Source organism: Saccopteryx bilineata, chromosome 6, assembly GCF_036850765.1.
Source record: "Saccopteryx bilineata isolate mSacBil1 chromosome 6, mSacBil1_pri_phased_curated, whole genome shotgun sequence".
NCBI classification, from domain to species: domain Eukaryota; kingdom Metazoa; phylum Chordata; class Mammalia; order Chiroptera; family Emballonuridae; genus Saccopteryx; species Saccopteryx bilineata.
The window spans coordinates 111,892,120-111,918,514 of record NC_089495.1 but is presented as its reverse complement, the minus strand read 5'-3'; the positions used below and the strand labels follow the sequence as shown (position 1 = coordinate 111,918,514).

Below are 26,395 nucleotides of genomic sequence, written 5' to 3'. Positions count from 1 at the left end.
GCTTTTATTTCTGAAGATGACTGAAGATATCTGGGCACCTGGAATTTTAAGAGGCAGGGAAGGAGGATGGAAGAGAAGGGAGACAGAGGGATTGAGAGAGAGATATTGAGGGAAAGGGAAAACGAGAGGGAGGGAGAAAGAGGAGGAAAAGAATTGTAATAAACCCAGAAACATTTTAATTTTTATATTAAGAAATAGCATTGCGGGTTTCATATAATAATAGAATGAAGTATGTCCTTTTAACGCCTTTTACTGAAGAATTGTGTGCCTTCACAAACCTGCCCTCAACCACCACTTCCCTAGTCTTATTTCTTGTCACTTCCTTCTTCTCTAGCTGAGCTCCCATCCCCCCTCACTTACATTCTGGATACACAAGACCACAAGTCACCAGAAAGTTCTTAATGTTGTGTTTTTCTCTTCAACTTCAACTGTTTCTCCAATTCTCCAGTTGCCTCTTCATCTGTAAGACCTCTGGTTTTATCTCAAGGCTCACATTGAGAAGCATGCCCTTTGGGAGCTTTGTTTTCTTACTGGACCCCACCCCCACCTTTCTTGCACGAAGTTTCTTCTGTGTTTATTTGCTTAGTGCTTTGATCTTAGAGTAAGTATAGCAGTAATAATATTGTTTTGGTTTCAAGTCCTCATTTGATGACAGCCTGAGCTCCTTCTCTGTCCCTCCTAACACATAGTAGGTGCTAATTATATTTGTTGAATTGCAAATTTGTCACCAGGATTTTTTTCTCAGTTTCTTACATATTCATGAAAGCCTTTTCTTTGATTTCACTTATTAACTTAATTATTTACTGAGTTCCCCAAGTGACTGGAATGAAAGGAGATACAATGATAATATATTTTGCACTGTACCATGCTTCCTCCTTGCCAAAGCATATTTTTATTTTAGCCTCAAAGCACTAAATGGACATTGACTTCAAGGAATTAAAGAAATCGTCCAGTGTCCATTGCAAACAGGCAAAATTATAATCTCATTATTTTAGTCTAAATACATTTACTGAGCTAAAGCTTAACTACCCTTATCAAAACCTTTGTTCTTGATAATGGGTTTCTTTGATGACAAAAAAACGAAGAACCAGATATCATTAACTTTTACTCAGTCACTGTGGATTATTCTCAGAAAATTCTCAAGTCAACTTCTTGTTATTTAAAGAGTAAAGGCCTCTTGTGTATATAGGAGAAAGAGCAGACAGATTTTAAAATCGGGTTAGGTAAAATGTATTAAGAAATTTTCGTATAAGATTATAACTATGAAATAAAAAATTTATAAAATAGATTATAAAGGCATTGGATTTTATACTAACAGCAGATTTGATAACAGAGTGACATTATTTAGATTAATCTAATTGTCTTCCTAGGATACTTTTGCCAGCTAGTCCTTGCCCAGATGTCATCCAATGACATGAAACTATTTCATCTGCACAGTGAGCCCTGCAGAAATAAAAATTAGAATTAGAGTTCACCAAAATACAAAACTAATCAGTGTCAGCAGATTTCAAGAGTTTCAAATTTCTCTTTCTGGCTAGATGGCAGTGTACTTCTTAAATCACAGGCCTTGCCGTTTCACATCTTTTTCATTTTGAAATTCTAGGAAGCTGCCACCTTATCAGATGCCTGTCTTCCAAGGCTATCTCCCTACAGCTGCTGTAACTACTGGGCTCCCAGATAGCATCTCACCACTGCTTTCCTCAGTTCCCTCCTGATTCAACTTCCTTATACTATTGACTGTTCCTGTTGTTTTGGTTTGTCAATTTCAGGCATTACAAAGTCTTCCCAGTCATTTATTTCATAAGCAAGCACTCCATCTTGTAAGATAATGCAAGCAGTTAAGGGGGGGAAGAGACTTTTGATCTATCAGCTTAATAATAATATCTAATACTTATATACTACTCACTTGAACTGAGTATTTTTTTAAAGCATATTAACCATATTAACTCATTTAGTCATTCCAACAATCCCGTAAGGTACCGTATTTCCCCATGTATAGGACGCTCCCATGTATAAGACACATCTTAAATTTGGGGCCCGAAATTTGAAAAAAATGTATCACATAAAGTTATTGAACTCAAGTTTTATTCATCATAAAATTCATACAACTCCTCACACTGTCGAAACTCCCATCCATTAGCTTGTCCTTGTCTGTGTCTGATGATGAGTCACTGTCTTCCTATATTGCCTCGTCCTCAGTTCCATCTATGGCATTTGAAATGCCACACTTTTACAACCACTGTATAAGATGCACCCAGTTTTTAGTTCCCCAATTTTTCCCCAAGAAAAGCATCTTATACATGGGGAACTAGGTAGTTACTGGTGTTATGTTCAGATTTAAAGGCTAGTTAATTCATTCAAATATTTTATTACTTTAATTTTCTACAATTGTATCAGTTTTGTATTAACTGCTGAATTCCAAGGGAAGCCTCCTGGAGTAAACAGGCAGCAGATTATGGTGCTTATTTATATCTAAGCCCTTGAATTGAACTTAAATAATCATACTTTATGCCAAGTACATGCATCTGTATTATAGTTGTTTTTATTTTAAAATCTATTCTTTATCATTATCACTATCATCATCATCCATCTTTATTCAGCCCCTTTGTACATTTGATTGAGTATTTGGTTTTTACCAATTTCTCGGCTTCTGCCTGGGTCACAAAACATGACCTTCACCCTCAAAAACTGTAGAATTATCGTCAGTTTTGGAGGTTAGACTACTTTTAGTCAAGTGGTATTCACATTTTCTAATTGTTATGACTGATAGACAGGAATAATATAGTACAGTATTTAAACCCAAACACACATCTGTAATAATTATATAGTGATGACTATATAATTATATAGTGAAAGTATTCTAAAAACTTCAAAAGAATGAAAGATGGTTTTAATTGTGAGTTGAAGTATAGAGGTAAAACATACCCACTTACTGAGTTACAGTAAGTTTTGCTCAACTTCAGAGCCGTGCCTGCATCAGCCCCACTTGCAAGCTATAGACTTGTTTCTCAAGCATGTTTCTGGTGGCAAGGAAAGCTAAGAAGTGGGATGGGGAGCTGGCAAAGCCACAGTCCTGTGGATGCAGCATTGACTCGTTTTAGTCCACCTTCAGTTACATGGATGGATGCTGTCTCTCTCTCTCTCTCTCTCTCTCTCTCTTTCTCACATACACGCACAGACACACACCCTCTTGACTGGTTGAGATAAAATAAAAAAGAGGTTGCCGAACCAGGTGATGGCACAATGGATAGAGCTGAGATCCCAGGTTCGAAACCTTGAGGTCACCCACTTGAGCACAGACTCACCAGTGAGCACAGGGTTGCCAGCTTGAGCGTGGGTTCATAGACATGATCCCATGGTCTCTGGCTTGAGCCCAAAGGTTGCTGGCTTGAAGCCCAAGGTTGCAGCCCGAACAAGGGGTGACTCAGTCTGCTGTAGCCCCCTGGTCAAGACACATATGAGAAGCAATCAATGAATAGCTAAGAGTCCCACAACTATGTACTGATGCTTCTCATCTCTCTCCCTTCCTGTCTGCCTGTCTCTCTCTCTAAAAACAAACAAACAAACAAACAAACAAAAACAAAAATTTTTTTTATAAAAAGGGAGAAATTATGTTCTCCTAAGAGCCAAGACACCAAATTCAGCAGGCAAATTAATTATGTATGTGAATTGCAATCTCCCAGATAATTTGTTTTCTTTTTTCCTCTGGTTGCACTTTCAAGAGGGAAGTGAATTAACGGAATAATTACTTTGCATTTAAATACTACCCTGCAATTTGATCCTTCAGTCCTGTAGTCATCACTAAAACTTATCCAAACTGTGTATCCAAATGTGTGAAGTGAAGAGGTGCACAAAGGTATTTGTATAAAATTTGCATCCTCTTCCTTTTCATCATTCCTTAGGCAAAATTTAGAATTCGAACTGCATCTGTCTTAGCCTCAGGTGTGGCGTTTTAAAATGTGGCTCCTCAGCACCTCCTTGACATTATTTATTGGCTCACATTGCCTTCGCCTGAAGAGCCAGATTACAGAGAGGAATAGACATTCCTATGGAAGAGACTCCGTGAGAGTGCAAAGTGAAAGAAAGAAGTGAGAGAAACAAGGATGCGGTTTTGTATCATTGAGCGCCCTTTCATCTGAAATGAAATGTGAAATGAACCTTCCTGTCATTGCCAATGCTTGATCAACATTAACAATTCTTTCCCTTTGGAAAGATGGAATATTATGGACAAATTTGAGGAATTCTACAGATTTTTTTCCTTCCCTCAGTGTCTTTCGAGTGAAGATTTTTTCATCAAAATATCCCTGATTCTCTGCTTCTTTCCTGTTTCTTGCCTGATCACAGAGAAAGGCAATTGTGACACGATCTATAGAGTGAGCATATATAATGTATATAATATATGATGTAGATAATATACATAATGTCAGTTTTTTTAAAGTCATGAGTTTGAGTGTGTGTGTGTCTGCAGTTCTTGCACATGAAACAAATAACTACCTTATAAATAAGGGAGCAAATTTGGGTTAATAGTCTAGCCTTTTACTAAATGAGTCTGAGCAAGTGTCTTAAGCCTTCTGAAGCTCAATTCCCTCTATAAAATAGGGGACAGTCCTGTGTGTTTCCCAGGTTGTTCTTGGTTTCATTTTCCCCTTCCCTTTCATTGCTCCATTTTATCAATCTACGGGTATATTTCACTCTGCTACACTTGCTACCCTTACTGACTAAGTCCTTATTATTTGCTAAGCATCATGCTAAGCGCTTGCTATATGTTCGCTCTTGTATTTCCATGCAAAAGCAGCATAAGGTTGGTGTTATCATCTTATAACAGGTGACCAAACTGAGGTCCATTAAGTCCAACATCATAGAACAAATGCCAGAGCCAAGATTCAAGCCTTGCCTTTTCCCATTATACAGGACTGAGCAAAGTAGGTTTACAGTTCCAAAACAAATAAATAATACAACAATATGCAATAATGCAAGAATAAACTCTGTGTTTCAAGTACTCACTGCTGTAAACCTACTTTTGCTAACTCCTTAAAGGAGCAACTCATGAATTTAAATGACATTGTATCTTCTAACATTATCCAGTGGCAGCTACTTTCTAGTAAGTCTAAATATTCTTTTCTGTGATTGACTATTGAATGATTATTCTTAATGTTACATTTCCACTGGGTAGAGATCCCAATTCTACTTTTTTTTTTTTTTTTGTATTTTTCTGAAATTGGAAACAGGGAGGCAGTCAGACAGACTCCCGCTTGTACCCGACCAGGATCCACCCGGCATGCCCACTAGGGGGCGATGCTCTGCCCATCCCAGGCGTTGCTCTGTTGCAATCAGAGCCATTCTAGTGCCTGAGGCAGAGACCATAGAGCCATCCTCAGCGCCTGGGCCAACTTTGCTCCAATGGAGCCTCGGCTGTGGGAGGGGAAGAGAGAGACAGAGAGGAAGGAGAGGGGGAGGGGTGGAGAAGCAGATGGGCGCTTCTCCTGTGTGCCCTGGCCAGGAATCGAACCCAGGACTCCTGCACGCCAGGCCGATGCTCTACCACTGAGCCAACCGGCCAGGGCCCCAACTCTACTTTTGATGGGTTTGCTGCCGTACCAAACATATTTGAAAAACAAATAAGTACTTGAGGATTATATGGTACAAAGGCCTTAAAACAAGAGTCATGAAGGTTTTTAATTAAGCTATTTAGTTATTTAACATTTTGACCAAACAAAAATGTTAAAGTATATCCCAGTGTAAGTTGATACTGGTAAATATTTGCCAATCAAACTGTGTGGCTTCCAACAGAGTGAAGATAAATATAACCCATCAAATTAAAATTTCCTGCTTCAATTTATCTGTAACTCCTCATTTTGTTCTTTGTTTTTTTCTGAGAATGAACTTGTCATTAGAGATTCTAAGAGGAATTCTTGTACTCCAAGGATCCTACAGAAAACAAGGTCACATTATTAAGAATAAATAAAAGCTTCTGTTGCTATTGCTAACATACAAATGTTGCTGCACATTGTCTTGGTGGTTTCACAGGTTAGTCTACAATACAGAAAATGTCTGGGGAGGACCGATGTAGAGTACAGGTTAACAGAATCAGCCCCCAACCATTGGTGCACCTGAGAGTGAGGAAGTGTTGCCCAATGGTTCTCAGTATGCAAAGATCTCTTTTCCTCTTCATGACTCATGGATGTGGTCAGGCTTTTCTTAAGGTTGCTGTAATTTCCCTCGTATGGCCACACTTTCTCAACTTTAGAAGGTACTTTCCACCATCAACATGTTAGGCAAGGCTAAGTTCAGAGACCCTTGACCACTCAACATGAAAACAGCCAATACCAGTACTGTTTGCCTCTAGTTGGTATCATCTACCATTGTGCAATACCTTTTGAGATTCATGTCTAAGACTCTTGATGAGAAATGTGGTACCAGGGCCCAAATAAGCCAAGCTAAAAACATTTGAAGATAGAGAACAGATATGAAATCTAGATTTACACTCACCCACACATACAAAACATACATATAATTAAGTATGGATTTTAGATGGTGATGCTACATAATATTTCACACAATTTATAGTGGAAATTGGGTTTGTTCCCCAAAATTATTTTATAAAAGTTCTAGTTCTTTATGTTCCCCTCCTTCCCTTCTTCCTTCCATTGCCAAGTACTGTTTATGCAACTTAAACACTTTGTCTCATCTAATTCTAATACAACCCTATGGAGTGAGCACTGTGGACCGATGCTATTCTCTTTTTCCATGGGAAGAAACTGAGGCTTAGAAAACTGAAGTAACATGTACAAAACACACAGCAAGAGGCAGTCGCATCAGAAAATCCATTATCTTTTTACCATACCATGTTGCTTCTTAGTTCATTATATACATACATATATACATCAAACCTAATTTTATAAAGGAAGATAGGATCATTAGCATTAGGGTGAGGTGACTGAAATGCCTTTCCACTGGCTTAGACTGGGAGAAAGGTGGGTCATGTTCTAGGCCAGGTGAAACTGAAAACTCAGGAGCTTGTGCCATTCTTGAAACATGAGGGAGAAGAAACTCCTCCCCATATTCTTCTCTTCATCCACATATATCAGATGTGAAGTACATTTCACTAACTGTGTATCTCAAGGGGTATTTTTATTGTTATTATTAGTAAGTGAGAGGTGGGGAGGCAGAGACAGACTCCTGCATGCACTCCCAACCAGGACCCACCGGGCAAACCCCCTACCTGGCAATACTCTGTCCATCTGGGGACGCTGCTCCGTTGCTTGGCAACTGAGCTATTTTAGCAACTGAGGAGAGGCCACAGGGCTATCCTCAGCACAAGGGGCCAACTTGCTTGAACCATTCAAGCACGGGAGGGGAAGAGAGAGATACAGAGAGAGAGAGAGAGAGAGAAGGGGGAGGGATGGAAAAGCAGATAGTCACTTCTCCTGTGTGCCCTGACTGGGAATCAAACCTGGGACTTCCACATGCCTGGCCGATACTCTATCGCTGAGCCAACTGGCCAGGGCCTCAAGGAGTATTTTTAATCTTTAGGTTGTTTAATGCTAATTGGCTTATGTTTTTCCCATATCGTGGCTAGACCAAGTCAAGATTCTGAGGCCATACTTCTCTTTTCAGACTAGTCACTGATTCACTTGGAGAGTTTGGGAAGAAACTTCACTTTTCAGGTCCTACATTTTCCCATTTTCAAACATGTCCAGTTCTCTTCTCACTTTGCAGGTCTGTATTTTCCAAATGGCAGATAATAATAAAAGGAGGAGCTATGTCCATACAAATAGACTGACATGAGTCATTTTGTTGTCTGAGATAGTTAAAGAGTATATTACTAAAGCAAATACAATGAGCATTACAACTGAAGACAGCAAGGGAAGAGCCCCCATCGGCCAGGTTTCCCTTCTGGAACAAGAGCTAGTGAGAAAGGAAACCAGCACAGCACTTCGCCAGTCTTCCAGAGTTCCACCTCCTGCACCCGTGGCCACTCATGCTCAACTCTTGACAGCACCTTGTGGGCTCTTGCTAGTTTCTTTACTTTATAAGGCTATTTTCTTTTCTTCTTCTTTTTTTTTTTTTTTTTCATTTTTCTGAAGCTGGAAACAGGGAAAGACAGTCAGACAGACTCCCGCATGCGCCCGACCAGGATCCACCCGGCATGCCCACCAGGGGCGACGCTCTGCCCACCAGGGGGCGATGCTCTGCCCATCCTGGGCGTCGCCATATTGCGACCAGAGCCACTCTAGCGCCTGGGGCAGAGGCCAAGGAGCCATCCCCAGCTCCCGGGCCATCTTTGCTCCAATGGAGCCTTAGCTGTGGGAGGGGAAGAGAGAGACAGAGAGGAAAGCACGGCGGAGGGGTGGAGAAGCAAATGGGCGCTTCTCCTGTGTGCCCTGGCCGGGAATCGAACCCGGGTCCTCCGCACGCTAGGCCGACGCTCTACCGCTGAGCCAACCGGCCAGGGCAGGCTATTTTCTTTTATACGGAAAAACGAAGAGCCCTACCCCATTTTTACTTCTTTGGAAAGCTCTTACTGGTTTCTGAAGATGTGGCTTTCCCATCTCTCCTCTGCTAGAGTTAGGCACTTTCTGCCCTATGATCCTACAGTGCCATGGTAATACTACCTTTAAAGCAGCAATTTTCAACCTTTCTTATCACGCGGCACACATAAACTAATTACTAAATTCTGCAGCACACCAAAGAGTGTATATTTTTTGCTATCTGACAAAAAAAAATAGATATAATTTTGATTCATTCACACTGGACCACTATTGTTGTGTTAGATGTTGTCCTTTTTTCAAATGACAGTCTAAGGGAAAAGAGGTCAGTGCCCCTAACTAAATCGTTGGGTATTGCATGTTTTAAAAATTCTTGTGACATACTGGTTGAAAATCACCACTCTAATGTGTTCAGATTAGTGTGGTCTTTAAGTCTGTGACCCTCAAGAGCAAGGAGTGTTTGCAATGCATTTTTCTATGTCCAGATTGTAGCACAAGGCCAGCACTTTTATTAAGTGTGAGTGGTGACAGATGAAGAGGCTACCAATGGAGAGTGTCTCTTTGTCCACCAGAGGCAGGGGAAACAGGCAGGAGTGGACAAGATCAAACCTGATGATGTTCTTAATTGATGAGAAGTAGGTCTCAAAAGAGCTTAGGAAGAGCCCCAGCTGTAAGTAAAATCTTGCAGAAGTGTGTGTCTGTCCCTAATGAACACGAGGTCAGAGCTGAGTAACCTGAGAACCCCAAAGGAGAGTAGAGAAACCTGACACAAAAATCCAATGGCCAGAGGTACTAGGAAAGGTGCGTCCAGCGGGCCCATATCTGTGTTGGCCTGCAGCGGGCAGGCAGTGTGGGTGTTGCCCCCACTAGGCTCTGGCATAAGCAGGAGGCTTCCCCAGTTTATAGCAATGTGACCCTAAGCCAGTTTTCTAAACCTCAGTTTCCTCATCTATAAAGAGGAAACCTTAATAATGCTCCATAGGATAGTGGCAAGAATTAAATATGATAATGCAGCCTGACCTGTAGTGGTGCAATGGATAGACCATCAACCTGGAACACTAAAGTCACCAGTTTGAAGACCTGGGTTTGTCCGGTTAAAGCACACATGAGAAGCAACTATGTGTTGATGCTTCCTACTCCTCTCTCCTGCCTTTCTATTCTCTCTCTCTCTCTCTCTCTCTCTCTCTTTTTCTCTCTCTCCCTCTCTAAAATCAATGAATAAAATATTTTTAAAAAAATATATGATAACTCATATAAAGCATTTTGCATTGAATAACCACTTGGTAAACATTAGCTGGTCTTCTCATTTGTCCTTTAGTTATTGTTTTCTCTGACTCCAATATAGACAGCCTCCCTATGAAGAGAATATGGGTTAATCATCCTACATGAATAAGGAAAAAGACTGACTGTTCTTTGAGCAATTTCCTCCTCACCTGTGGAAATCCAAGTTAAATGTCACTCCTACTGGAGGGCCATACTTGACTTCCAAGGGAGAATTATTGGTTGCTCAAGAAAATCAGAAGACCTTCATGCAAAGTCAAGGATGAATGCAGATTAATACAAGAAGCAGTCACCTTGCCTTGGTCATTGTAACCTAGAAGGTGCCAATAGCATGTGTTATAGTATTTGGCACATGCTTGTTTTTTGTAGCCTAAACCTAATCAGCACCCTCTCAGCACCTAGATTAGTTTTTCTTCCTATGCAGGACACATATATGAAATTATATTCATAAACTATTTGAATTCATGAAGGCATTATACTTATTAAATGTTGAGCAGGTCTTAAAAAACAGCATTCCCTCTTAGATTTGAAAACGTATCACAAAGGGAAGAGGAGAAAGAGGAGGCCTGGATTTCAGTCCCAACGAGCTCTGTGATGCTGGGCACTCCTCTGTGACAGGAGGAAAGTGGCCAGGTAGATTATCTCTCAATTCCCTTCACCTCTATATTCCACGACTCTGTTATTCATATGTTATCATTTGAGGAATGTGACGCAGACCCAGAAGGCAGCAAAGAAAGCTATTAAATATTTGGAAAATAAGCCCGCAAAACCAGGTTAAAAGAATTTTTTTTTAGAAACCCGGTGGCAGTTCACCAAGGCATGTGACAGAATTTTTATGAATTGAGCAGCTTCTGTTATTCCCTCTGAAAATAGCCCAAGAGAGAAGGAGCTTTAATCGTATCAGAAAAGATTTAGGTTACAGTGTAGGGATATGAGACACCAGAGAGGTTGTAGTGTTTCCTTATTTGAATATTTTTAAGAAAATGTAGATGGTTTTCTTTCTGGGACAGTTTGCACAGCTTGCTTAGAAACTAGGAGTAAACTGGATCAGCATGTCTTAAGCCAAGCGTGGTGACATCCCAGAAAGCAGATCCCACAGGCTGCTCTGATAACCTCCCTGCACTGTGCTGAGCAGCTGAGCAGTGGGCGTCTGCCTCGGCCAGCAGTCTGCGAGGAGGATGCGGGAGGACTGAGTTTTACCTGTGGCTGAGGTAAGAGCAAGAGCCGGGTGGGTGGGTGGGTGGGGGCTGCTGGGTGCATTTCAGAAAAGGCACCCCCTGGAGAAGTCACCTCAGGGCCAAAGCCACAGCTCCTGAAAGCCCCTGCCCCTACTTCCTGGCTCACTTGAAATACACCGTACCTGGGCTCTAACTTTTGCATATACTTGTCAACTAGTGAATAGACTTTTGGAATTTTTGAATTGGAAAGGATTTTATCTCTCAATTTATAGATGAGGAAACTGAGGCCCAGAGAAGAAAAGAGTCTGATGTCACACAGGTGTTAGCCTGGGTCTCCCCACCCACAGGTTCAACACTTTGTTCAACCCACAGTTCAGTTGTGGTGTCCTTGGAGATGAACAAGTGTGTAAGTTATCTGAATACCTGCACCTTTGTTGCATTGGCTGATTTTGATGTTTGCTATTTTTATTTTTTGGTAAGCTGTGCTAATTTCTTACTCTTATCTAATCTTTCCTTTTAGCCCTGTGTTTGTCCTCTTACTTTGTTCATTTTTGATCTTCATAACTTTTTTCAATAAGTTTGCTATAACCCCTGTCCCATTTAAAGCTTGCCATGTCCCTGTGGCTTCATGAAGCCTCGGCTTCTTGACCCCTGTGCCTGTAGCCCAGCGACCAGAGCAGTGCTCACAGGTGGAGCAAAGAGTGAATTATGTTGAGTGAGTGAGTGATGTCTGATGTCGGAGCAACTGTATGATAGTGGGTCATCAGTTAGCCCATAGTACTAGTCAGCTTTTTGAAAAGAAGCAGGGGACCCTAAGCTTTCAACAGAGGAAAATCTGGATCTTAAGGCCTCAGTGGTAGAATGTGAAATGAAGGGTAACTGTGGAGTTTCAGGACATTGACACCAGAAGCATATTATCTACAGCCCATGGAAAGAGAGAACTAGGAAGGCAATGAAAGCCTCCCCAACCTGGAGCCTGGAGCCTCCCTTTTGCTTGCAAGAGGTTTGCTCTGGATCACATCCCTCATAGAAAACAGAGGTGCTGCGGGTATGCTCAGGGAGAGAGGAGCTGTGGATACTCCTTAGCTGGCGACAGAGCCAGGCTCGCTGTGCTGGGCTGTGGACAGCTTCAGAAGCCTCTCAACGCAAGGATAGAATCACTGGCTCCCAGAGCACCCCTGAGTCCATGGCCTACTGGCTTCCCATGACTGTTTCTGTGGCCCGAGGTTGTGAGAGAAAAGGGCCAAGGAGTCTGTGCTATAAACAGCTTTCCTCTCCGCCCTGCTCCTCCGTTCCTGGGAGACGACGGAGAGAAGCGAGCGCTCTGAACTCCGCAGCAGCCCCTGGCAGAATCAGTGAACGTGCAGGGAGAAAGAAAGATAATATGAGGACATTTTGACTTGACAGAAGAATTTATAAGAGCCCCTTTAAGCAACTATCTGTATTTAAGACCACTGATAATTATTTGGTTTCTTTAAAAAAAAAAAAAGCCATTAAAAATATATTATCAGCATTATCTTTGATGGAAAGATTTAGTATATCTGTATCTAAAGACAAATAGTATCCCAAGAATATACAGTAAATTATTCATAGTTAGATGCCCTAAAGTGGTCTATTTTTTAAAATAAAGGGAACAGGAATAAGTGGAAGTAAAGCTCCTTTGTTATCTAAGATTTTTTATTTTTATTTTTACAGGCCATTTATTTTGTGTTGAAGTATGATGGATTTTATGTTTTACTTCCTTAGACATCATAGTCCACTCTAAAGACTGCAGTTTGAATCATGTTCCAGAGTCCGTGTTGTTTTGGGTTACTCACTGTTCACTGAGGTGTTCGGAAGTTGTACAGTTTCCCCCTGGATACGTACTGAAATTATTGAGGTAAAGCTAGGAATGTAGGTCCTAAGTTTCCAGTTCTACTTTACTCACTGTGTCAAGTTGCAGGAAAAGTAGGGTACGTTCAAAAGAGTCCCTTGGCAATGTGATGCCGGGTTACAGGTGCAGCTGTGATCCTGGCGGTTATATAATTGGGCATCAATATATTGAATCAAAACAATGACCAGCACAGCACTCTCAGCTTTCAGAAATGATGCTAGCTCATGAGCATTTCACTCGGGATAGATCACCATTTTCTATTCTTTCTGCTTTTCATTATTGCTTTCCTCTCCTCAGGGAAGATTCAGCTTACAGTTTTGCATTTGTTTTAGAGAACCATGTTTCCTTTTGTAAATCCTACAGCACTGGATTCTGTAAGTAAACACCTACAGACAGCTTCTATATTCAGACTTCAAGAAGTTGAGTCAGGTGCTTTTATTACAAGAAATCATTCTCAGAAATTTGCTTTCATTACCAATCTGGAAAAATACCAGCCTCCTTTAAGTAGGTACTCAACCTTAAAGACAAGAACAGGTTTTGTGGCTTTTGCCATTTGAGGGGTTATTTGATTTCCTTATGACTTTAAAAATAATCTTATTACAATGAACAACCAGTTCTTTTCTTTGGTCAAACGACACAAGTTTCTATAAATGTTGAGTTAATACATTTAATTGTTCACCGAAAAAAACTAGCAGGCAAGTGTGATGAAGAGACTGGTTTGAGATTTTTCTTCTTAGATTTTGTGTTGGAGGTTTTATATGTTTTATGTTTCACTTCTTTAGATTTGGGCAGTGATTCAAAACAGGGTTCCAAAATTCACCACTGATTTACAAGCGACCTTAAAATGGTCCCTTGCAGGACATAGTTAGATGACGCAAGATCAGTAGAGCAGTGCTGAAGAAACTGCTCATTAATGCCCTGGAAGGGACATCCCTTTCACTTTTTCCAGGCTCCAAATGCTTCAGCATGTCCCATTACTGTAGTGACCTCTTAGAGTCTGCTGCCAATACAGTGTCCGTAATTTGCAAACTGAATTACTCACCGATTGTCTTCATGAATGTTACCAACATTATTGTAACTCAGACTTTAAATACGTATACATTTAAATAGGTGTTTTATTTTTGCAGGCAAATACATTAATAGTCTAGGTAAAATACCTAATATTTTATTCTAGCCCCAGCAATGTCCTTCTTAGAAATGCTCTAATTTGCATGTTAATGACTATCTTCCTGTCTCTCTGCTTCGTGACAATGCTATTTCCATATCCAGTTCAATTAGTTAAAGGATCTGTCCTCAGCTTTGGACGGTCACAGACCTATTAATGGTGCTTCCATCCTTCTGCTGCTCTGCCCACCAGCAACTGCACTGACAAATTCTAGCCTGGAGTTGCTTTGAGAACCTGTACGCAAAGCATTTTATCTCATTGGACCTTCAGGCTTCTAATCTGTAAAATGAGGTAGTTGTAATAAATTATTCCTTGGATTCTTTCTGTCATTAAAAATTGGGTTATGTTTCCAGGAGTTTCTGCTCATTCTGATGGTAAAGGCCACCTATCTACAATATTTGTGCTTGGGCCCAATGAACAACAAACAGTATCACTGTAACTTAGGCTGCTGACCACTCATTCTTCAACTCATCTTTTAAGCTAATTCAACCTACGCTCTTTTCTTTTAGTTATTAAGTCGCTGATTATTCTGATTTGGATTTTTAAATTTTGAAGGCTGTCTCACTATAAGGCACTCTGAGCTGATCCCATTTATTAATCCCTTAGAAAAATGTGGTTATTCAGATGCTCAGATTTTTTATCTTGACCTACCTGCCATGGTTTAAAAATCACATGGTTTTAAAACACGGCTTTTTTTTTTTCTCTTTCTAGATCTTTTATTTGAATAGGCCATCCATTTTTTATGCTTAAAATGGTTTCTCTGTTTTTTCAGTATAGCATGATCTTTATTTCGTTTTTTTCACCCCAAAACATAATTCTTTCTTTTCTTCCTTGGGCCTGCACTTACTCTTAAAATCCATTCTCATTTCCTGGCCTTCCTTGTATTTCTCCCTAGTCTCTTACAGGGCTCTAAAATCTAGACCTCTTATGTCAAAGGAAAGGGCCAAGTTTAGATACAGATATTCCATTCAATTTCTTTACCTTTCACACTGTTTCACACTTTTTGGGTAACTAGGTCAGTGTAGACATACCTCACCTGAAATGAAGAACAGTGTCTAGCTTGTGGTAGGCATTCATTAAATATTTGTTAAATGGATGACTGTATTTTATAATCCCATACACATTTATGGACCAAGTATTTGGACACCTAAAACCAAGAGGGGCCAGCCAGTTCTAGGGCTTTAGACCAAATGTTACACCTTTTTAAAATAGAATGTGGAACAGCCTTCTCTTAATGCATATATGGAGAATTGGTGGAGAGTATAAACGAGAACCAAGTGAAATTAATCATAAGAATTTAGTAACGTGTACAAAGTTATATACTAATTTCTTAATAGAGAAGTCTTGATTTCTCAACACAGAAACCTTGATTTCTCAACACATGAAAGCAAAAGCTTCCAAAGCTACAACACCCAGATAAGCTTTCTATATTATAGTTTTTAAATCTCCCATGGGCCATACATATTAAAGATACCTAATGGAAAATTTTCGAGTGAATGAATGGATGGATGAAATGACTATCTAACAGAAATATGAAGCCGTTGTACTTGAATAGACATCATGGGGGAGAAGAAAAGACTTAGAATTGAAATTCTGGCTGCTCTTATACCCACCTGTGTGATCTGAGATAGTGTATTATAATTTCCCTGAGCTTCTGTTCTGCTTCCTGCTCTAAAAAATTAGATTAGATATACTGATGCCATCATCCTTCATTGAGGGACATTATAAAGAAACACAGATTGTGTTTTTTACAAACCATACAAGTCTTCCGGGGGCCTGGGTAAAGGTATTGCTATCAACCTCACTTCTGCAACCCTAGGAAAATTGGTTGGTTTGTCTTATATAGATAGAGTGAATTATGGGACTGATGATGTTGCCCTTCTTGTGTTAGTTTCTAGAAAACATGGAGCTAGGTTTGCAGCCCACTTTGAGCTAAATATGCAGTCCTAACCATGTATTTGACGTATTGATACTCTTCCCTACCAACATCTTATTTCTCCTTCTCACTGATTATGTAATCTCATTGGTGCAGTTCTTAAATTTCAATATACTGGAGGAAGGAAGACATTTGGGTGTTTCCAACCAAAGGCTCCCAGAACTTTTTTTTTTTCATTCGTTGACTTTTATTTACATGTAAAGTTTCTGTTAACAATGGGTCATGTGTGGAAACAAAAGTTTGAAAGAAAGCACTGATATATGTATGTAACAGAATAGTAAGTTGGTGAATAATAGATGTGGATTTGAAAAATTAACCATAATGGATTTTTAGCCTACAGGTTTAAGTGTTAAAACTCTTTCCATTTTGTGTGCTTGTTGGTGGCCACTGGGAACAGGTACACATTATCAAATAATGTGAAACTACAAAAAAGGAATCCAATTTAAAACAACATCCTGTAACCAATTTAAAATATTTTTAAAAATCAGTAATTTGACAAAAATGCCCAAAATATAATTATTCAAATGCCCTATCCTCCACCCTCCCACCCACTCCAGCAGGAAGTTCAGTATACTTTAGTGGAACTCTGATTTGAAACATGTTGGTATGGATTAACACTATAAACTCCAATATAACCCATTTTCTGTTTCATTCTCATTCTACACACAGACAGGCAGCAATAATGCAAGAGAAAAGGCAATTACTCCATCACTGGCATTAATTCCTCAGCAAAGCTAGCCTTTCTGAGAAGAGAACACCTAAAACTCCCCCAGATTCCCATGTATAAATTATTAGAGGGTCACAGTTCCTTCTTCCTTTCCTATGTGCAGATATATTTTTTAGATTTTATTTATAAAGTGTAGAGAGAGGAGAGAAAGAAAGAGAGAGAAAAAGGGAGGAGCGGAAAGCATCAACTCATAGTAGTTGCTTCTCTTATGTGCCTTGACGGGCCAGCTGAGGTTTCAAACCGGTGACCTCAGCTTTCCAGGCCGATGCTTCATCCACTGTGCCATCATGGGTCAGGCTATTTGTAGATCTTTAATAACTTCCTTGTAAGTTATGAAACTTATCTGTTGGGTTGGCCAAACATATCAATTTTAATTACAAACATGACAATATCTCTAAAAGGTATCTACATAAAAGTGTTTTAGTTGTATACTGCTGTGTAACAAACTACTCTGAAGTCGAGTGATTGAAAACAATCATATTATCATCTCTCTGTTGGTTTAATGGGCACAGCAGAGTGATTCTTCTGCTGCTTGTGGTGTTGAACATGTGGACACCCGGGGAATCAAATGGGCTGAAACATCTAGAATGGCCAACTCAGGTGGCTGGCTTGGAAACTGCCCGTCAGCTTGGGGGCACAGCAAGAATTGTTAACCAGAGTACCCAACACCCCTTCATTGGCTTTTCATGTGGCTTGGACATCTTACTGCATGGCAGTGAGAGGGGACATCCCAAGAATGAGCATTCCAAAAGGGAGAAAGCAGAAGTTTCCAGTTCCAGACATGGGTTCTCCTGCCTTCTAATCTAAGTGGTCAGGCAGTCCAGGATCAGTCCAGAATGAAGGGGAAGGAAGTGAGTCCCACCTCCTGATGTCAGCAGCAGTCCTTCTACAGCAGGGAGCAGAGAGATTGGTGAGGGAAATCTTTGGAGACCAGAGCATGGAAGGTTAAAAAAAGAAAAATACTATTTCTTACATTTTTTGATAATTATAAATCATGAAGGATATAGAGGGATATTTCTTTATTTAAGAAATAAAAATTGCAAAAAAAGAGAGAAGGAAATGAAAATTGCTTCTTAAGGAAATAGGCAGTTTAAGAATTCATATGCACAGCAGTCATTTATGTTCTTGCCTCTGCAGAGCTGTTGCCTAAAGCAAGAAAAAAATGGCCAGAGGATCAGTGTCCGATGAAGAAATGATGGAGCTTAGGGAAGCTTTTGACAAAATTGGTGAGTAAGCCTGATGACTCGAGTGGCACAATTCTTATCTTTACTAACTTCAGGACAGAGTCAATGAAATGGTAAAATAAGCAAAAATGACAGGAATAGGGTGGTCATGGATAAAAGAGCTAAGGAGCTTAGCTCTGAAAGATATCTTTCAAGAAAAATACTTCTTTCTTTATTAAAACATGGGATATGGACCCTTTCTCACTTGTAGCTTTTCCTGTAAATGACTCCTAAGTCTCATCTTTTTATTGCATCTACTTCTTTGGTTGTCATTATTTTTCCTTTTAAAAAAAATATTTTTCTTTATGTTCATTGTTATTTCATATTTTTCCTTACTCTTTATCTCTAAGCCTGTGGTTTATTTCCCCATCTGATTCTATTAGAGTCTCTTTAGATTCTATTGCCAGACATCTGTTTTGTTTTGAGTTTATGACTCTTGGATGGTGGAAGTCATGTTCGTGATTATATTGGATAGCAACGGGCTGCTTGTGAGATTCTGCGTCTTGCATGGAGCCATGGCCTGAATGATTGCCTCTGCTGCCTGCTCACCTCCCACCTAGCCTTCTCTCACCTCTCTTTATGCTGTTAGTTGAAATGCTCTGACACTACAGCTCATCATATTTGCCTTACAGATACTGATGGGAATGGGTACATTAGCTGCAATGAGCTGAATGACTTGTTCAAGGCTGCTTGCTTGCCTCTGCCTGGGTACAGAGTGAGAGAGATTACAGAAAACCTGATGGCTACAGGTGATCTGGACAAGGATGGAAAGATCAGCTTTGATGAGTTTATCAAGGTGAGTGTGATGCAGAATACACAGAGATCACATTTGAAACTTGGAACTTTAATTAAAAAAATATCCAGAAATGCATTTCCACTCTCCTTGCTTCAACATTACATATTCTTTGTGGTTTTCTTAATCACACATTGGGTTTTCTAATGATACATTATATTTTTGCAGGTTTTTCATGGTCTAAAAAGCACAGATGTTGCCAAGACATTTAGAAAAGCAATCAATAAAAAAGAAGGGATTTGTGCAATCGGTGGTACCTCGGAGCAGTCTAGCGTTGGCACTCAGCACTCCTATTCAGGTAAGTTGTACTAACAGGTGTGGGATGAGGTAGAGAGGGTTTTGGGGTGAGGAGAGACCTGAGGGCAGAGAAAAAAGGGAACCATGAAGAAAGGGTCTATGTCTTTGGAATTACAGATTCTAGACTCAATGTTCAATCTTAAGGGATGCAAAGAAAGACAGAAGTTAAGATGAGTTTATCAACTGCTTCCTGTTTTCCTGTGCATAAGAAAGCCAGAAGTTTTAGCTCTAAGTAGGGACAATAAATACTAAGTAATCTTATCAGTATTTGAAAAATACATTAAAGGCTGCCAAAATTCTTTTGCAAGTATTTGGACAAAATTAACTACTTAGGCTTCTACCTTCAAACTTCATGGTTATTCTTAATGCCTGCTGAGTGAGCCAAAACTGTGCTTTCATTGATTTGGTAGAAAGTTGTATACTTATTCTGAAAATTCTGGAAGCTGCCAACCAGTGGTCTTAATGGAAACTTCTAGTAGCCCAAACAGTCCAGTAATCCAACAACCCCCAAACCGAGTTCCTCAACTCATTTGTGGCTCCTAAAGATAAATTCATGGTTAAGTACTGTCTGTTTAGCTTTTTATTTTGAAATACAGAAGTTTTCACAGCCCTTTGCTATATAAATGCACAGTGTGAAACTTCAAGTCAGTGATATGCTATGCAGCGCTTCTCAACACTTTTGTGACTCAGAATTCTTCCCAGGGACACTATTGTTTTCAATGAAACGCAAACTGAGAAACACTATGTTGGGTATAACTCATGGTTTTATGAAAATTTCTAAAATTGACCTCTGGCAGGTTTACTGATAAGAAAGAAGGATAACATAAATGATTTCCATTGCAATTTCATTATAAAAAAATTCAGAGATATTACAAGGATTGTCTTTGATCATCTCACATTTAAATCGGCAGAGCTAAAGGCAGAACCCCGAGTATTTTCTGTAAGAACTAGACCATGTTTCTGTAAGATATTTTTTCCCACTGAGGAAGAAGGAAAGTGTGGATAATCAAAAGCTTTATTGAGTACAGAGCGCTTCCCGGACGATGTTCCCTGGTCTGGGAGACATGGGCCAGGGAAGTCACACAGATAAAACCACGTGGGGGATATTTAAAGGGTCTGTAGGGTGGTCAAGACCCTAATATGACGTGGCAAAATCTCACTAGCTGACAGACAGTCGCTCTTTTCCCAAGGACTCCTGGGAAGTTTCTTTTGGCGCGCACGGGTGTGGGCGGTTCCAGCCAAAGTTCCCGGGTCTGGTTTCTCACGTGACCTTCCCCATTGTCCACCGACCTTACATTCTGACCTTTTGTATTAAATAGGGGCACTGCTATTCGTCTGGCTACTTCCTGCTGGTTAGGGGCATCGTGGGGAAGGGAGATCAGAAGGTGGTGGCTTTGAGGGGAGTCGGGAGGAACATCTGTTTGACTGTGACTCAATGAATTTCGCAGATGTGGTCCTGTAAGGATTAAAAAAAAGGGGGGATGAGCAATAGGAGGATCTTCAGGATCCAGCCTTTTGGTGAGCTGGAGATGGGGAGGACCCAGTGGTTCTGACTGCCAGCGGTCCTGCATTGGGGCAAGCTTGAGGCAAAACTGCCTGTCAGGAGTGGCATACAAAGGGGAAAAGAAGGGGTCCCATCCATCCCCATAACCGAGACTTGTGAGGGAACTAGAGGTCCAGAGTGTGATGGCAAAACAGAGAAGGTAGCCCCCATGTCCACAAGAAATGAGATGAACTTACCTGCTACCGGCAGCATTACCTGTGGTTTGGTGAGGATGATGGCCAATATCAGGCCATGTCAGTTGTCCATGAGGCTTAAGAGTTCGAGTGGTGGGCTTGCCTGGCTGGCCTGGCCTCCCATTTGGGTGGCTTGTCCGCCACATAGAGGCACTGAGGATGAGCCTGTTGCCCAAAGGGGGCAATCACTCCACCAGTGACTGGGCTGCTTGCAGTTAGGGCAGGGCTCAGTGGGCAGCCAGCTTGCCACATTTAAAGCAAGCTCCTCGTGGGGTTATTCTTTGCGGCCCAGAGTTGGGTCGGGCACCTCCTGTGCCTTGCCCCTGTTGCTCTGCCGGCCTCAGGGCTGCCACAAGAGCCTGGGTTTGGAGAGTTACCTTCTGCGCATGTTGGCCTGGCGAGTACGCTCGGCCTTTTTCTACTAGTCATGACCATTAAAAACTTTAAATGCCATGTTCACAGGTCTTGGGTAGGGGTCTGGGATTGAGAATAAGAGGAGGGGAGCTCCTAGGGAGCCTGGCACCCAGATCCAGCCAGAAATGCCAGAGCCAGAGGCAGGACAGGGCCAGGCCTTTCTGCATCAGGTTGGGCTGTGGGGTCAGTGCAAACCAGCATGAGGGTCAATGGTAGGTGGAGAATGGCCTGATGGAGAAGGGGCTTAAGAACACAGTGGAGAAGGGAGGGGCCCCTGGCCGGCAGGGGAGAAGAAAGAGAGACTGGTATTTGCAGTTGAATAAGAAACAGGATCTGGCGAAGGGAGGGGGTGTGCTTGGAGGGAAGAGACCTGAGTGGAAGAGGTCCACAGAGGGACCAGAGAGGGGTCCGGAGAGAGGGGCGCCCCGGGGGGTCAGACAGGAGGGGGAGAGATTTGGGGGTTAGGTGAAGGAGGAAAGATCAGGAGTGGAGGGTTTAGTTGAGGTTTCTTTGGCCAAAAAGGGCCTGTGCTGTGTAGCAGGCAGCACAGAGATTAGGAAACTAGGAACCCTGAATGTAAGGGATCTCCAACCAGTTCCCAGTTCTTTTGGCAAAGTTAAATTGGTGAGGGTGTTAAAACCGAAAGTCCCTTCAGGAGGCTACCTGATTCAATTATCCAGTGGGTTCTGTGGCCTGGCCACAGCAGAGAAGAAGAACAGTTTCTTCTTCTTTAGGGAGGGAGAGATTTCGGATAAGGCAACTCCAGGAGTGTTTCTGGATTATGTTTAGATTCCTGTGCCTCTATGGCCACCCTCAGTTCTTGGAGTGGTCAGAGTTGAGAATTGGCGTCCCACAACTCAATATTTGGCCACCTGATGGTTAAGTAAAGTGAGAATGACCAAGATGTCTCCATGGGCACACATGCACTTGGAACGGAAAAGAGGTCCCTGACGCAGTTGCGATTTCGGACAGGGAGTCTCGGTGGAAAGAAGTGAGAGGAAGGCTGGAGGCAGGGGGCTTACCGCACCGTGTGCCGAAGTGGGTGGAAGGTCAGAGATCCTGGTTCTTTCTTGGAGGGGAAGGAGAGAGGAGCTGTCCTTGTGGACTTTCTAACTCCTCCCAGGTTTCGGCACCAAATGTAAGGTATTTTTCCCCACTGAGGAAGAAAGAAGGGGCGTAGCCATGAAGTGTGGATAAGCAAAAGCTTTTTTGAGTATAGAGTGCTTCCTGGATGATGTTCCCTGGTCCAGGGGACATGGGCCAGGGAAGTCGCACAGATGATACTGCGTGGGAGATATTTAAAGGGTCTCTAGGGTGGTCGAGCTAATATGATGTGGCAAAATCTCACTGGCTGATGGTCACTCTTTTCCCAAGGACTCCTGGGAAGTTTCTTTTGGCGCACATGGATGTGGGCGGTTCTAGCCAAAGTTCCCAGGTCTGGTTTCTCATGTGACCTTCCCCATTGTCCATCAACACTATGTTTTCTATTTAAATTATATATAAGTATAAAGAAAATGTATTTATTATATATCTGTTTACCTATACATAAAATAGTGCTATATATTTGCTTCTAAATATAAAATATTTGCATCTGTATACATATATATATAGCTTCTAAATCTGCTTGCTGTATGTTTTCTGACTTAGAATGAACAGAGATTCTGTGCCTATATCCCAAGTCATCTGAGATTTTTAAATGTCAATAAATATAAGATGATCAGCTGATGAAAGAGATAACCTTCCAATGTCTCTCCTGGGAGTGAGAATCTAAAATTCACATATATAATTTTGTCTATATCAGATTTTTACTTTGCAAATAAGTCATTTTAGTCATTTGCTTGCAGAGGAAGAAAAATATGCCTTTGTTAACTGGATAAACAAAGCCCTGGAAAATGACCCTGACTGTCGGCATGTCATCCCAATGAATCCAAACACGGACGATCTCTTCAATGCTGTTGGAGATGGCATTGTCCTTTGGTAAATAACACTTCCTTCTTGGTTTTCAAAGGCTTCCCTAGAACTTTCTGGAACACCAACAGTTAATTGTATTTATCATAGGCCAACTTCCGTTAGTAATCAGCTGGACCTGAAATGCTTTTCCAGACATTTACTTGGCAGGTCCAGGAGAAGAAACTGATTTCAAGAGCAACCTGGAACAAGGAATGTAAAACTACTATTTCTTGGGTGGAAGAGAGGAATGCACAGTATAGTGACAAAAATAAACATGGAGGAGATATAGTAATACAAGGTCAAAAGCAATTAGTTTTGGAATATGTGCCACTTGGTTAGAGCATGGCTACAAGAGAATGGACAGAATTAATAAGAGCAGCATGATAACTGGAGTAATCCAATGAAAGTCCTGATGCAGAGAGGGTTGTAAGCAGTACACACAAATACACAACTGAGGGCATCTGAGAAGAAGGAATGCACTCTTTCAATGGGAGGCCTTAAAGCACAGCTGAGTGATTCACAGAGGTGTCTTTGAAAATGCCTCTGTAGCTTTGCTTCAGGAGCTTTTCTGTCATTACACAACATGGTGTTAGAGAGGGGGCTTGAAATGCCTGATCTCAGGTAAGCCCAGGAGTTGAAAGGAGGGATGGGTGGGTAAGATATTCAGCCACTTTTCTCTTCTCTGTCTCTTCTCTGTCTGGAGCAATTCTGCTTTTTGTATTTTATTGATTAGAAGTCATTTTTTAAAGGTTCAACTGTTAAAATAAATAAATAAATAAATAAATAAATAAATAAATAAATAACCTAGTCTACAGGATCAAGTCCTGATTGGCACCCAACCCAACCCATGGCCTTCTATCAAACTTTTTCTAGTTTGTCTCCCAAGCAGGACCCCTGACTCAAGAACCTACTCTATAGTACTGAGTGAATGGCTTCTTATATGACATCCAGCATACTGACTCTTCCCCATGCACACCCTGCTTATAACTTACAGCTGTGGCTTTGTCTTTTATTTTTATTTTTCTAAAGAATGCCAGCTGTGGCAGATTGGCTCAGTGGTAGAGCGTTGCCCAGCATGTGGACATCCTGGGTTCAGTTCCCAGTTGGGGCACACAGGAGAAGTGCCTATCTGCTTCTCCATCCCTCCCCTTCTTGCTTCTCTCTTTTTCTCTCTCTTTCTGTCTTTCCCTCCTGCAGCCATGGCTCAATTGGAGCAAACTGGCCCCAGGTGCTGAGGATAGCTCCATAGCCTCAGTCACTAAAAAGAGCTTGGTTGCTGAGCAACAGAGCAATGCCCAGATAGGCAGAGCATCGCCCTCTAGTGGGCTTGCCAGGTGGATCCTGGTCAAAGCACATGCATAAATCTGTCTCTTTGCCTCCCCTCCTCTCACTGAATTAAAAAAATAAATAGCCCTGGCTGGTTGGCTCAGTGGTAGGAAATCGGCCTGGCATGCGGGGGACCTGGGTTAGATTCCCGGCCAGGGCACATAGGAGAAGCGCCCATTTGCTTCTCCACCCCCCCCCCTTCCTTTCTGTCTCTCTCTTCCCCTCCTGCAGCCAAGGCTCCATTGGAGCAAAGATGGCCCGGGCGCTGGGGATGGCTCCTTGGCCTCTGCCCCAGGCGCTAGAGTGGCTCTGGTCCTGGCAGAGCGACGCCCCGGAGGGGCAGAGCATCGCCCCATGGTGGGTGTGCCGGGTGGATCCCGGTCGGGCGCATGCGGGAGTCTGTCTGACTGTCTCTCCCCGTTTCCAGCTTCAGAAAAATATAAATAAATAAATAAATAAATAATTTCCTTCCTTATCTTCTCCTCCTGTACAAATCCATTTATGCTGTAATTTCCTGGTCTGTCCCAACCTCCAGTGGTTTTTTTTCCCTTAACTACATTCTTAATACTCATATTATTTGTAATACCTTGGAAGACATTATAATGTCCTTGCTTTGTACTTTTACATAACTTTTTATATCCAGCTACTTTTCAATGGCAGGGATATCTTACACTTTCTGAAGTCACCTCACCTCTCTGCCCCACTATCTCCCAGAGCTAATAGTGCCAGTTTCTTATTTTGCAAATGATGACTTAGGAGTTTGTTTTGCCTATTTGCAATAAAATACCTTTTATTTAAATATATGTATATACACATGATAACATTGCAGAAATGCATCTTTAAACAACAACCACAAAAAAGGCAGTTGCTTAAAAATTGTTAGGAGATATTGTTAATGCTGATGTCTTTTCTCATTAAAAAAAGAAATAGTCACAGTCAAGTTTGATATTCTTTGATTTTGTTGTTGATTCTTTGTATTTTTTCCAATTCCCTTTCTTCAAATAAGAAGGAGACGATCTAAGGAAATTTATTCTTTATGCTTCATTGAAGATTAAACCAATTCTAACTTGGGTAGAATTTGTTTTTCATAAACAGTCCTGCTTCTTTGGATGTCTGATATATGTAGTAGATACTTTAGTGGGTGAAATTTCTAAAGTGCTGAGAGAATAAGGACTACAGAAACATATAAAACACTTTATCATGTAATTAATTAGAGGTATAGAATTTGACCAGGGTCAAATAAAAATTTAGACATTTCATAAGCTCAGAAGCATATAATAATCTTTTATTTAGTGGGACAATATTTTTTGACTGGGAAAGTAAAGTACTCATGGAGGATTTGCTTGTCCATCTACCCAGGAATTCCAGAAACCAGGTAAGTAAATAAAGTAGGGTCCTTATTTCCAAGCTTCATATATTAGTATGAGTTTAGGAATATTAACCTTTCCCACAGATAGTTTGAGTCTCATCAAAACTGCATAACTGATTTTATATCTAAACATGGGATAGCACAAATTATATTGCCATCTTGTTTGTTTATGATATGGCTGGCTAGAATTTAAATTCAGTGTTACTGGACCTTTTTATTCAGAAGCTTGCTTTCTTTAACTGAATTGTTTCACTTTCAGTAAAATGATCAACCTGTCAGTGCCTGACACAATTGATGAAAGAACAATCAACAAAAAGAAACTCACCCCTTTCACCATTCAGGTATGTCTTCACTCTGCTACTCTCAAAGATGACTTTGCTTGGAATGGATGCACACCGGAGCTGCTAAGTCAGGCTTGTTCAGGCGCTCAGACATCATTCCCAAACCCCAGGCTTTGGGCTGGTGATTTGCCATGACTGTTGGGCACAGAGGGACACATGCTGTTTATTCTTTTATTGATGTAACAAGGGCAGGGTACAGGGCATTGGAGGTGGGAGAAGGTTAGTGGGGAGTGAGCAATTGGAGGATTCTCTGTTTGTTTTGGCCACTTATGAATACAGTTCACATGCTTAAGTTT

At 41.2% G+C, this 26,395-nt stretch overlaps 2 protein-coding genes across 6 annotated transcripts in view; one reads left to right on the top strand and one right to left on the bottom strand.

Moving 5' to 3' along the window:
* LCP1 (lymphocyte cytosolic protein 1) overlaps positions 1 to 26,395 on the top strand; it is an 86,865-nt gene that overhangs the window by 33,167 nt on the left and 27,303 nt on the right. For all 3 annotated transcript variants that reach the window (XM_066235223.1, XM_066235226.1, XM_066235225.1), the window contains 5 exons: positions 17,787 to 17,875; positions 18,505 to 18,668; positions 18,834 to 18,963; positions 22,958 to 23,090; positions 26,018 to 26,099. In XM_066235223.1, the coding sequence (XP_066091320.1) occupies positions 17,812 to 17,875; positions 18,505 to 18,668; positions 18,834 to 18,963; positions 22,958 to 23,090; positions 26,018 to 26,099 (573 nt within the window). In that variant the 5' untranslated portion in view covers positions 17,787 to 17,811. The remainder of the gene's footprint in view (positions 1 to 17,786; positions 17,876 to 18,504; positions 18,669 to 18,833; positions 18,964 to 22,957; positions 23,091 to 26,017; positions 26,100 to 26,395) is intronic.
* LOC136308077 (uncharacterized) lies at positions 18,946 to 26,217 on the bottom strand. 3 transcript variants are annotated; one of them, XM_066235228.1, is made up of 5 exons: positions 26,084 to 26,217; positions 22,136 to 22,269; positions 20,722 to 20,864; positions 20,266 to 20,418; positions 18,946 to 19,021 (listed from the first exon to the last, which is right to left on the bottom strand). In XM_066235228.1, exons 1-5 carry the CDS (start codon positions 26,093 to 26,095, stop codon positions 18,960 to 18,962), a joined length of 504 nt encoding a protein of 167 aa, XP_066091325.1. In that variant the 5' UTR covers positions 26,096 to 26,217; the 3' UTR covers positions 18,946 to 18,959. The 3 variants fall into 3 exon arrangements, 2 of the variants coding, with proteins under 2 accessions (XP_066091325.1, XP_066091324.1); XM_066235227.1 differs by lacking the exon at positions 18,946 to 19,021 and having other exon boundaries at positions 19,969 to 20,418; XR_010726043.1 differs by lacking the exons at positions 18,946 to 19,021; positions 20,722 to 20,864 and having other exon boundaries at positions 19,969 to 20,418.